This window comes from Metopolophium dirhodum, chromosome 1 (assembly GCF_019925205.1).
Source record: "Metopolophium dirhodum isolate CAU chromosome 1, ASM1992520v1, whole genome shotgun sequence".
Taxonomy (NCBI): Eukaryota; Metazoa; Arthropoda; class Insecta; order Hemiptera; family Aphididae; genus Metopolophium; species Metopolophium dirhodum.
In genome coordinates this window covers 68264440-68278701 of record NC_083560.1, presented here as the reverse complement: position 1 = coordinate 68278701, position 14262 = coordinate 68264440, and the positions used below count along the sequence as shown (strand labels likewise).

The 14262-nt window shown below is 28.8% G+C and overlaps 2 protein-coding genes across 3 annotated transcripts in view; one reads left to right on the top strand and one right to left on the bottom strand.

Moving 5' to 3' along the window:
- LOC132933662 (putative uncharacterized protein DDB_G0282499) overlaps positions 1 to 5109 on the top strand; it is a 31855-nt gene extending 26746 nt beyond the window's left edge. For both annotated transcript variants that reach the window (XM_060999933.1, XM_060999932.1), the window contains 4 exons: positions 77 to 133; positions 419 to 556; positions 2360 to 2619; positions 3405 to 5109. In XM_060999933.1, the coding sequence (XP_060855916.1) occupies positions 77 to 133; positions 419 to 556; positions 2360 to 2619; positions 3405 to 3574 (625 nt within the window). In that variant the 3' untranslated portion in view covers positions 3575 to 5109. The remainder of the gene's footprint in view (positions 1 to 76; positions 134 to 418; positions 557 to 2359; positions 2620 to 3404) is intronic.
- On the bottom strand, positions 4967 to 13753 carry LOC132933663 (tripartite motif-containing protein 3-like). The gene is made up of 11 exons (XM_060999934.1): positions 12532 to 13753; positions 12058 to 12434; positions 8243 to 8434; positions 7941 to 8156; positions 7581 to 7836; positions 7243 to 7507; positions 7010 to 7175; positions 6753 to 6925; positions 6517 to 6676; positions 6089 to 6272; positions 4967 to 6003 (listed from the first exon to the last, which is right to left on the bottom strand). Exons 1-11 carry the CDS (start codon positions 12656 to 12658, stop codon positions 5726 to 5728), a joined length of 2394 nt encoding a protein of 797 aa, XP_060855917.1. The 5' UTR covers positions 12659 to 13753; the 3' UTR covers positions 4967 to 5725.
- Positions 13754 to 14262: the final 509 nt, after the last annotated feature.

Below are 14262 nucleotides of genomic sequence, written 5' to 3'. Positions count from 1 at the left end.
ATGAGAACTTACCCACGCTGATATTATGTTATACATAAAGAAAGTTAAACGTTTTTTTTTACACATAACTTTTCAGAGCACTCGCCACACACATGCTATGTGCTTCACAACTCGCCGCTGCACAACAACCAATGTAAGAATTGTCAATTTTCTATCTTTTAATAAAATAAAATAAATTTATCTTTTATGTAAAATAATACCTAGGTATAATTTATTATAATAGTTATCAGTCTGATATAGTGATATCAAACTATAAAAGTTTTATTACCTAGTTATTTTAAACGTGTGGTATTAACATTTAATTATTTAACTTTTAACATTCGAGTAGGTAGGACGTTTTTTTTAGTTATATAAATAACTCGAATTTATCATAAATACATATCATTTTATAATAAGTATGTGTATATGTGTTGTTTAGATTTGAGAATCTGGAAAGTGGCAACCCCGCTAAAAAACCAAATAATGTATACAATAACAATAATAATAACATCAAAACAAATAACATGATGGGCGTAGTGAACCCAGCCGTATTGGAGAAATGGATGATGGAGGAGAGGTAAGCGATAAATTAACTTTAAGTAGGTAATTATATTATATTTAGTAATATAAATAGAATTAAAAATCAAGAAAAATTCAAATTTATGCCAAAATCAACCATGGCGAGAAAAGAAGACTCATAACAGGATAAAAAAATACCAAATGATTTCAAAGACATGTTGGTACCTACACTGTCAAATTTACCAGGTTTGAGATTAACCATGGTATTGAGTTCCACTGTGTAACAACTAATAGATAAACCATCGAACGAAAGAATATAACTAAAAATAGAAACGCTTAAAAACGGAAAGTCTATGTCCAAAAAATGTCTGAAAAATGAAAATAAAAAGCTAATTAATAACATAATAGCAAAACGAAATCCCAGAAACATGGTGTAGATCCTACGTCCGATCTACGAAATAGGAAATAATATGATGGGTTGTAAGAATCATAGAATAATATCTCTATTAAATACATCGTATTAAGTTAATACTAAACATTCTTCTACTGAATACAATGAAATAATATTAGGCAGTACCAGACAGTATGCTTGGTAGGTAGGTAAGGGCGTAAGGCGACCGCACACCAGATCCAAGAGCCAGGCATTTGATAAAGATGTCTACATGCTACCTGTAGATTTTAAGGGGGTATACGACTCGGTAAATAGAGATGAAACCTAGAGTGAAATGCTAACCAAAATGGGAGTGTCTGGAATATTGGTTAGAATGGTCAAAACGTGCGTACCCGGTTCGAAATATAAAGTTAATTTTGGAGAAACATAATCTTAAGAGTTTACAGTGACGAAGAGACTCTTTATCGCTTAGGTACCTTGTTTAACGTTGCACTGGAATTAGTATGGAGACAAATACTCGAAGAATCTGAGGGCTTAAAAATCTAAGATAATCAAGAACTGATAATAATATCATAGGTATCCAGATTATATTGTTATAATAGCTAAAACTGAGGAAAATCTGATAAACTATTAAATTACTATTAAAAAAATATACTACCTATCAAGACAACAGTATAGATTATAGGAACAAGAAAATTAGAAATAGACAAGTACATAATTGAAATAGTGGGATATGTTTCTAGGAGTGATGGTGAATCTTTAGTAAACAGGAAATCAAAGAAAGGCTCATAGCAGCAAACAGATCTCATTAAATACAAATATCTACTATCCCTGTTTAAATCAGAGATTTTATCTAGGAGATAAAACTGATAAAAGGCAATTCTCTACAAAGTCCTGATTAGACCAGTGGCCCTTTATGCGTGTGGAACATGGGCAACTACGATATCGGACTAAAAAACCTGAGATTGGTCGATGGAAGATCTTGAGAAAATCATACCTATTATGGTAGGTACAAAGAATGATGAAAAAGGAGATTAAGACATTTGGAATATTAAACAATTCAAATAACTGTATAGAAAACCTGGCATAGTAGGTATCATGATGAACAGCAGTTTAAGATGGCCCGGGCACGTATATAGAGATCGGAGGGAATACTTAGGGGAAATAATAGGATGGAAACTAGATTCAAAACGACCAAGAAGCAGACCTAAACAACGATAGATGGACGGAGTAAAGACCTTAGGGTATTTTAATATTTGGAATAAAAAATGCTTCTAAAGCAGCTAAACAATTAGATTTGGATGATTTGGATTTTTATGATGGTGGACTTAAAGGTTCCTTTTATGTCAGAAGAAAAAATATATTTAGCAATACAATTATTTTGTTGATAATAATTTGTGAAACGAATAAAAATTACAATTTTAAAATTATTTATTTGCTTATGTTAGAATAATTGGTAATATTTTTTAGGTATTATTACAATAATAACAATAACAACAACAAAAACATTACTGGTGGTCACTCACATCACCAGAGGTATAACGCAGCCGCCGCAGCGGCTGCTGCAGCAGCAGCTGTCGAATTGTTGAGTGGTGGAGTATCTGCATCGTCAAGTGGTGGCGGTGGTGACAGCTTAGCGTCGTGCAAAAAACGAAAAAGACGCACTTCGTTTACACCACACGCCCTAGAGTTGTTAAACGGTCATTTTGAACGCAATACACACCCATCAGGTAAAAAAAAAAATAATAATTGTACCTATAATAGTTAATAGGTACTATTTTGTGGCTTGCTTACTAATAAGATAAGTTAACCTACTTGTTAATATCATTATAAATTTAAATACTAAATACCCATAATTTTGTCACTGATTTAATGGTGCATGTATTTAAAAAAAATAGTAGGTATTATTATAATATAAAGACCATCAAATGAACATGTTTAATTATATCTCATTATGTATTAATGCTTAATCACTACAGTCATTACCTTCCCAAGAAAAAAAATACATTTTTTAATTGTTTTGAGTGTGTTTTTTATAGTGGACTAGTGTACCTATTATGAAATAGGTACCTATTACCTACTAAAATAGCGAATAGGTACTAAGGTACCTATAATACACTTACAGTCAAATAAGAACCTATCAACATAATAGGTACCTACCTAAGATGACTGATATAATTTGTCCTCACAAAAATGGTGTACGCCTATCTAGTACCTAAATAAATGTAATTCCAGTTAAAATATATAGTACATACGACTTACAAACAACGTAAAAATTAAAATAATATAAATTTTTTTAAGGACGTACAGACATTAATTAGGTAGGTGGTAGTGCCTAATTTTTTTCAAGAAATTCGTGAAATTTTTTAATTATACCTACCATTAAATTGTGTTGAGCTAAAATAGGTAAAAAAAAATAGAATAAAATAGGTATTATAAATACATTATTTTTTTCTACTTAGTTCATAGTATATTGAATATTGTGTTATTAGTACAAATACCTTTTCGTTTTCAGGATCTGAAATCACTGGACTGGCACACAGATTGGGCTACGAACGTGAAGTGATACGCATTTGGTTTTGCAATAAACGTCAGGCGTTGAAGAACACTGTTCGCACTATAAATGGCAGCGGTCCAGCACATATGACTGGCACAAAATCTCATAACAATACAAGTGGTTACTAATCACTGCATAATTTATAAAATTTACGTTGTATCAAAATAATGAAACATACCCAGTTTTTCCGACAATCACAAAGTAGCATCTGGTCATGTCCATATCTCTTTTGCCTTTTCTTTTTTTCGCAAAATCTCTACCGGGCAGAATTATTTTCTTTATTCATTCACAACACCCATCAATTCATAAGAATAATTAGTGGTTAAAAGACCAAATATGGGAGAACACATTTTAAAAAATAATATGTTTAACTTTTTTCATAATTTTTTTAGTTGTTTTAAGCGTCTAATTATAATTAATATTAAATAATATTAATAGATTTTAATTTATAACTTTTAATATTATGTTTGGATTTTCATTAGTAGTTTTAAAAGAAAACTATAACTATATCCCAAATACTAAGAAGAAATGAAATATTTTTTGTGAAATAATAATAATAAATAGTACCTATTTAATATGTGTAAATAATGTTAGTGTACAATATGGTTAAGTTTAAAAACTAATTTATATTTTGGTGACAACAATATAAGCTTAAATTAAGCTTTAAGTGTATTCACTTAATTATAAATTATATAATGCATGTCGAAGTATGAAATTAACTTTTATATCAAGAGTCAAAGTTACCAATTGATAGACTGTTAACAAAATACTAGGTCTTTTAAAAATAGTAGGAAAAGTCATTTTAAAAAGTACATTTAGAACCTATTACAACCAATAACAAAAAAAATTTGAATATAATGTGTCAAATATTTCATTTTTGTACTACCAAACAGTATATTATAAAATGTGTTTGACTTAAAAATGATAATAATTAAATATTGTCATATATTACAATAATTGTAATATACATCTAGTCAAAGGTACAACTTCAGTCTTCAGTACCATAATCAGGAAACTAGATATTATTACAGTACATTGAATTTACATAATACTTTTAAAGGAGGCTATAAAAACATTCCTTAGAGCCAGTTCTTCCATACTTCCAATTGCATTAATGCATATAGTTTTAATAATTTTAAAAATTAAACATTATTTGTCTTAATATACTTTAAGGAATATACTGAAAGGAATATTTGGTCTCTTAACCATTGAAAAATAACTTACAGTTAATACCTATTTATTTTCTCATAACATGCCTTATAACAAATATTTAATTTATATTTGTATACTATTTTTACTATGTATAAGCAGTATTGTAAATTTCCACATGTCAGTATGTGTGTGTAACTGTATATGTGTATGTGTGTGTCTGTAAATGTATATGTGTGTATACTTACCCTATTAAAATGAGATAGTTTTTTTTGTATTTTAACCGCCTCGATTATTTCATCTTGTGTCAAGACTGTTAAGTATTAAAATCGAAATAATTGATGTAAATGAGGTAGTAATTTAATATTAATAATAAAAAAAAAAATTATAAATGTTCTTTAGTTGTTCTTCTTTATTTGACATTAAAACGTGTATTTTTCTAAGTTAGTGTTATGATAAGTAATTCGATGTGTTATAATATCATCATTAAATAAACTATAAGATAACCACATTATTTATGATTTTTTTCTTAATACAAACATAAACATGATTACACAATAAGTCTAATATAGATATTTATACTAAGTAGTGGTATTTTAAACTCTGGATACATTATTTACCTTATAATATAGTAAAGAATAAAAAAAAATATATTTGACTAGAATATGAACAAGAGAATACATATTTATAGTATTTAGTACAAACATTCTGACTTATATAAAATGGTTGGTATGGTTTTAAAATGTGGCATAAATCTTTGCACATAAAGGTCAATATATAAAACCCACAAGTCATAACCAATAAATGTTTTACATGCATTATATACATTTTTCAATAATAGCCTTAATATTTAATTAGACAAATTAAATACAATTGAGCTTTTAGCTTTTGAATAAATTTAATAGGATCATTAAATATCAACCTCTCTAAACATATGTTAACTATTAATTTTAAAAACAGGACATTTTTTTTAAACAGAATGACTAACTATACAAGACATAGTACACAAATATGAAGAGAGAAGAATATTCAACACATATAATTATTTTAGACTTATAACATTATAAGTTTTAATACATAATTAAGTAGACAGGTATTTTTTTGTTTAATAAGTAGTTGACTAATACTAGTTAAAAAAATCGATATTTTTTTACGCTATCAGCTGCTACATCAGTCACCAATAAATAATACGATGAGCATTGTTGACTATCATCGATAACAGAATCTTGAAGTTCGGAAAATGCTACCATACCAGCTGGACGACGCAATTTGCAGCCATTGGAATCAACAGTATTTACTAATTTTTCAGTTTCCATATCAATCAAGTCAACTACGTATGAGTTATAGTGGCGTCTAGTAGCCAGTATAAAATTATTACAAGTAGCCAATGAGCTATATAAATGTGTGGCTATCAAAAATTGAAAACATATTGTATTAGTTAAAAGTAAGACCATTTAAAAAAAGAATTATTAATACTTTTATAAACTACTTACATTTATCTATTGTTGTCATAACTGTAATTGACCGCTCATAAGTGCCTTTGCATGAATATATATCTAAACAACGACATCCAGCTGTAGTTATACCAGAAATTACAATTATCTGTGAATGTGGCCCAATTGCCATAAAGGTACCTACACATTCAGCCGATTTCCCATTACTTTTCTTATTATTTATCTATAAATAAAAATAATAATAATAAATATGTGTTAACTGTTGGGTCACACATAAAAACGTCCAGCAATATATTCTGTATTTAAATTTTTAAATACAATATTATAGGTTAAAAATCAAATATTACAGGTATTAGTTGTTATGGTAAATGTAAAGAAGATAAGAGTTTAAAAAAATACATTAATTCAATAACATATATGAAAAAATATAAGTGTTTTGTTTATCATCATATTTGTTTAATCCTTACTGTAAATAGATGTTGTCCTGTTGCCGCTTTAAATGCATGTATGTTACATGAAGAATCCCCTATTAATACATGATCATAAATTCTATCCACAGCAACACACATAGGCTCAATCATACTCGAATGAGTCCACGTCTTAACTGTTTCACCATCTAAAGTCATTCTAAAAAAAAAAAAAAATAATTTTTGTAACCATGAATAAATAGATAATATATATTTTCGAATTATGGAATTATTACTGAGTCACTGTGTTTGTACGCCAATTAACTGTAACTAATGTATCATCGCTCAATAAACCAATACCAGTTGAAGAACGACCTCGCATAGCTTCAATGTTTTGTACATCACATATATAATTTAAGTGGGTATCAAGCACTCTTATGCGACAATTTCCAGTATCTAAAACATACACCTAGAAATTATAAATACAACATTTTAATGAGATGCATATTATTACCTGTTATATCATATTCTACATAATTTTTTGGCATCTTACCCTGGCTGAATTGTGATCTACAGCAATTGCAACAGGTTGTTGCATTGAAGGTCCTCTACTATATTGGCATATAGGGTCAATACTTTTTATTATAGAAAAGTCAATATGTCCAGTATTACCATTATATGATACAGGTCTACCAAGCACATAAACAAGAAGTTTATATCTAAAATACATAAAAATAGAAGTCAAATTAATAAATTGTTTTTTCTTAATAATTCCAATTTATATACCTGCCACAATTAGATAAACGTAGACGAATAGTGTATTGGCCATTTTTATGATCAATAATACGCACTCCATCATCACTAGTATTATTATCTTGGTGTTGATGCCCTAAATTGTTTGGAGCCATTTCTTGTTGTGTGTCATCCAAAGGTCCAATTAATTTTATAATAACTGGATCGCCACCTAAATTGCGTCGATTCCCATCATAGTCAACAGCTGTTAAAGTAGCAACCTGTGTATCAACTAAACGAGGAATCAACAAATTGTCTCCTAAAAATACAAAGATATTTTTATACCTATAGACAATTGTTATTAAGCTGATATTTAATTTAAACAATATTACCATTTGATTCAGCAACATTCAGTGTACAATTACCAGGACAAGTAGTTGTAGTGCGTACACAACCCATTTGTCCAATAGCATTATTAACAACATTTTTTATTGCTGTTAGATCTAAATCCAAGGCAATAAAAGCATTTTCACGAGGTTCTTCTATACCGCCTGTAGGTTTTTGCAAACGATCATTTAAAATTTGTATCCGTTGATTAATAGATTGTACATCCAATAATTGATTGACATTGCCACATTCATCCATAACCTAGATATAAATGAAATAATGTTATTAACATATTATAATGACTAATAAACGACAACACAACAAAAGCTATGTAATAACAATAATTACATTGGTTTTATACATACTTTAGTTTTTTCAATATCAATAGCTGAGAGTTGTTGACTCAAAATTCTATTTTTTGCATCACATGCCTTATGTATTTGTTGTTGCAATTGTTGCTTACGGACTTCTATAATGTTCATCAGATCACTAAATGTATCATCCAAAGTAGATAAACATTCATTACGAGCTGTATCTAAACGTTCTAGTTCAGCACATACTCCATCTCTCGAACAGTTTAACTATAATTTAAATGAATTACAATTCATTTAAATTAATATGTATACCACCAACATTTGTATAACACATAAATATCAGTGACACATACTTTTGAAACACATTCATTAGCTTTATACAACATTATTTCAGATGTACGTTTCATAGCTACAGATACTGGTATGATTGTATGAACCAATGGTGGAGTTTTAGAAGAAATAAGGGTGCCTCCGCCTATTGCTGTCTCGTGTTTAGTACAAACTGAGCAGAATACTTGATCACATGTTTCACAATACAGCAATTCCTAGTGAATATGGAAAAAATAAAATAATACATATAACCATTAATATTATTTCTGGTTCTAATATAATTAGTTATAATTAGACCAGCCCGGAATTATATAAGTGGTGTTTATTTATATTGGGTAGTTTTAAAGTTTGCATAATGGTTAAAAATGTCAACGTTTTATATCATAACAAATTGTATTTTGTTTATTTTGATGTACATTGCATATTAGTTCATAAATACATATTATACCTAATACACAAATTTAATGAAAAATAAATTGACAAATTTAAAAATAGGTAATAACAATTTGAGATCTTTAAATATACTGTAAATTCTATTTTCAAAAACATTCACTATATAACTATGTGAGCAGCTTCTTAAGATTATTTCATTTAATACAAAATTTGAATTGATTAACTTTAAATTTGTATTTTAATAACTCCATAAACAGATAAATTGTTTGAATTTTAAACTTTGTTCATTCAATGCTAGAAATAAATTCTTATTCTATTTTAAAACTTTAAAACTGCTAGTATACACAAAATATACTCTCCTTCAAATAAATATTTTGATTGGTAATTCTATAAATAATATTTATTTATTTCATACGACACACAGTAAACAGATTCATCATATGTTATAACATAAACTAAGTATGTTTATTCATGTGTTTTCTATCTTACTTTATTTTTACATGTAACTATTTATTTATTTTTTGTTGTATTAATTAAAACTAACTTTAATTTAAATTATTATAATTACCTATATTTTAATCTATTTTTTGACATTAAAAATGTCACATTATGTACCTACTATAAAATGTAATACCTATTTAATTCCGTAATTATATGAAGTATAATTAATATAATGCAAATAACTGCATATTTAGACATTTTACATTTTCAATTTGTATTAGTTTTTTTTTCTAAAAATGACAATAAAACATTTTTGAAGTCAAAAAACTTGAAAATACAAAGATCCTCCATATTATGTTTTTATAGTTATTTATTTATTTATTTATTCAGCCAAAACAAGTGGGTTACTGTAATGGATGGTGTTAAATTTGAATTCAATGATATAATATCATTGTATAAGAAAAACGATTCTGTGCGAAAACGGTCAGTCAGCCTATGATATTACAAAGTATATATGATGATATTATTGTGAATAAAATAATTTATATATAACCTATTTATATGGAGCCTTGTTTTAAATTTTCAATCCTTAGCCATAAAAGTTCAACATTTTATACATTTTTAACTACAAAATAATTAATAAATTATAAATTTGATGAATAGTGTCAAAATTTGAACTTCAAATGCTTATAAAAAAAAATTGTGCCTGTATTTTTAATATTTTTCAACTGCTATTAGAACGATATATCAGGAGCCTTATATTAAATTTTCACACTTTTTTACCGAACAAATAAAATTTAATTGATATTTATAGAAAAAAAAAACTAAAAAAATTGAAAACTGACAATGTCCGTAAACAGCTCAAAAAGAGTCAAAATATTTTCATCATTTTATGGTGTATAGAAAATGCTAATATAAACATTCAGTGAAATTTTCAAGTATCTATAGTCATTTGTTTTTTAATTACAATAAAATAAGAAAATTGTTACATTCAGACGCTCATAAAAATTTAATTTAAGTTTCTTGTAGACATTTTTTTTTTTTTGATAAAGGTAGACAAACTTATGAGTAATCTTATATTACATTTTTACATTTTAAAATCTTAGATTTAAAAAGAAAAATTTTTATGAATTCTCAACTCAAAATAATTTGCTAATTTTCGTGATTTTTCCGTATTTTGTCAAAATTTGAACTTTAAATGCTTATAAATAAAAACTGTGACTAAGGATTTTTAATTTTTTTCATCTGCCTTTGAAACAATAACCTAGGATCCTTCTATTGCATTTTCAAGCTTTTTTACTCAACAGGTAAAATTTTATTGATATTTATAGAAAAAAACTAAAACTGATAAAACTAAAAGAAATGTAAATTTAAAATGTCTGTAAACAGTTCAAAATATTTAGAAAATGTTATGGTGTATAGAAAATGCTTATATAAACATTCAGTCAACATTTCATGTACCTACGATCATTTTTTTTAGAGTTGCACCAAAAGCCAAAATTGATTTTCTCAAATACAGATTTTGCGTAAAAATTCCCGTTTTTCCTTAATTTTTCTTTTGCTTTTCATGTCGCTTTTGAAAACTACTGGGAAATTTTTATACTATTAACCCCCAAAGTACCAACTAGATTCACTTTCCTATCAGAAAAGTTACTGTAAAAGAAAATCCAAGCACTTTTAATGTCCTAAAAGGTGATGACAGACACAAAAAAATTTTTTAAAAAAAACACACATCATTGTAAAATCAATACATTCATCGTTCCACTCAGAATCTAAAATTTACAAAAATATGTGTGGTACAACTCTTGATAGTCTTCTCTATATTACTGTATGAATATTATATAATAATAGTTTATTATATTTATTAATATAAATTATTTATCATTTATAAAAATAATAAACAGCTATTACTGGTATCTTATTGAAACATAGTGAAATCAAATCAATAAAAGAGTTACATTTAATACCTTTTTAAGGGAAGTGGCACAAATATTTTAATAATTTTACTCTAATTATTTAAAATATTTTTAAAGAACAAAATTTAATAGCATACATTATTAAGTAATAAGTGATAAAAAATGAGAGGACCGTAACAAAGCTGTTGATTATATTATAACAACCTATTTATAATAATTTTGAATATTATTTAATTTGTTATTAAACCCACTTTTACATTTTCCACTTCAAAAATAATATTATTTAAATACCAAAAACAGTAGAACACACACTGCACATCCTCGCAATGTTTCCAGTACAGTGCATGTAACAAGATAGCCCATTATATTTCATATTCACAACAATAACATTTTTAAATGAAGTGTCTTTGGTAAAAATTAATTTAACCTACTGTACTACTAACAGTAAAATAAATTACTTTATAAGCAATATAAATATACCTAACATAAAATATACTTAGTAATACAAATTGACAGAATGTCTTCGATCATTATTGTTTTTTGTATGCCACGATTTATCATTGAATTCAAATGTAACATGTAAGTTACAGTGGCTTACTCCTGAGTGACGAGTTATACTTGATACCAGAGTAGGGCGTTATTCAAATTAAATTTTATTTAGATGATTATTTAGATAACATTTTATTCAAATAAATTATTATTTGGATGATTTTTTCACAATTATTCAAATAAAAGTTGTAAATAAATCATTTAAATACATATTCATTTGAATAATTATCTAGATAAAATTTTGCACAAATCTGGTATTATGTTTGAAAATGAAAGATCCAAGTAATAATGTTTTAAAATTATTTAAATGCATTTTTAAACAAATAATTATAAAAAAAAAATGATTTGAATAATAATTTCTTATTTGAATACATACCTATTTATTTGAATAATTATCTAGATAAAATATTGCACAACTGCTCAACACCTAATGTACAGCAGAGCGGTTACCGTCTTTACACCTTTTTTTTGCTTAGGTATTCATATTTTATATTTTTTAAATGCATATAATTCCGGGCTTAAGTTATAATTTGTAATACCTGATTAATGTGTGAAGATAATACACCACCTCCACAACATGTTGGTATTAAGGTGCGTCGTCTATGAGTAGATATCAAATCGAGTAGTTGATTGACTAGAAATGATGGAGGGAGAGCTGTGACTCCACCATTTTGAGGAACAACTATGAGTTCCCTGCATATTGGACACCTAAAGGTTTGTCGCTGTTGTTGAGCAGTCTGAGATTCCTGTTGTTGCTGAGATTGTATAGTATTACTACTACTGCCTCGGCCATTGTTCAAGTCTTGTGTTGTGCGTCGATTGTTAGCAGCTGCTGCAATCCTTGTCAAACAGTGAACACACACTGTATGTGAGCACGGTAAGAGTTTCGGCGCACGTTCAGCTCCATCGTATACGCCTATAATAATATTTACAATGACAAAGTATTAACATTTTTTTATTTTATAACACACATATTTTTTTACAACAAAACAACAATGTATACAAATTCTCACACAGACAAGTTGCGCACGTCAAAAAGGCATCGTTGAAGTCATCATAATCGATTGACACCGTTTCAACTAATTGTGTGGAATTGCTGGTGCTGCTGCTGCTGTTGTTGTTGCTGTTGACAGTGACCATTTTTCTGAAGTCCAAACGGCCAGTAGAATCAATGCATCTTTACGAAAATAAATTATTGTACGTATCGAAATTATTCGATTTGCAAGATTTGTAGTAATAAATCAACCGCCTCGACGGCGGCTGCTTTTCGTGAATTAGCATAAGAAATCAAAACTAAGAGAGGTTCCGAACGATCGATCCCCGACGACTAGCTAGTAGCGACGGAGAATTTTATTCCGTTCGGTCTTTTGTTTCTATTATCGTAAACAATGAATTATAAAATTATAAACAGTAAAAAAAAAACGTTATCATCAATCCATTGTTATTGTTACAGCGGCATCAAGCAGCTGCCATTGCGATCCTGTGATAACACTTTTTACGTCTTCACTATAATAATATTATACACACGACTGGATGACTGATTGGCAGGCAGGTGGTCCGCGGGGAGACGCAGGTGCCGTGTCAGCGTGGTGCCGCTGGTGATATTCGACTGGAAGGGAAAAGAGTCGCGATCGACGATACGATTAACGTAAAAGCTTGGTAACGACGACACGCGCACGAAAAACGTACTACGACTGTCGTGAAAATCGATTGTTTTCGAGTCTGCTAGCCAGGCGCCACCGCAACACGTCGTCCGGTATTGAATTCACAAAACGACGTAACCGACTATTACTATATTGACTTAATAATAGTTATAATAATGGCGACGTCTGAACGACTGAATGTGCACATCGGACTCGTTCAACCCGAACAGTTTGTTTTTCCTCGTTTTGGTATTGATAATATTCATGATTCATCAATGTTCTACGGCGTGACGGAGAAAACAATAATAATATATACAGTTTTTAAAAATAAAAACCTGTTATTATCATAACCAAACAGCAACACACACGACGTAAAACTCTACGTACACATAATCGATATCATTAATCGAGTGCCTGTATAATATTATAGTACGCGTATTATAATATTATATTTTTATATGCTCAAAACACATTATTTATTACGTTGTACGAAAGTACGAAACGCACAAATACTAGCGCGCGCGTCCGTTCGCACTGGTGCAGAGCATCGAGAAAGTTTCGTTCGGACACGCACACACCGTTTGAAACGCTCCAGAACTTTCTGAGCACAAGTGGTGGGTCTGTCCACACTCCACACCTCCGTTGGTAATGCGCATATGCCAGTGCCGTGGCCACAATCCCTATATGGCTATATTTATTATAGTGCACTGCACTATTATTATAATAATAAACCACACGCCGAGTCGCATAAAAAAAATGCATCTGTGCACTACGAATAATTAAAAGATAGTGTACCTAATAATAGGTTTTTTTTATGTACTCGATAGTTCTCGGTGTGTGGTATGTGATGCCGTCTCGTTGACCGAGTCGATTACTGACATATTTTCTTGTATATTGGGCTTATTATAATATGTACATATAGTAGGCAGGGGCGTAATATTAAAGGGGGTGAGAGAGGAAGATCCCCCCATCAGAGCCTTTATAACACAATATAATATAATATAGGTATACAAGAAAATTAGATGAGTTTATTTTATAAACCGTACATAAAAAAAACCATGTACCTACCTAATAGTAATTACATTATAATAAATTACAAAC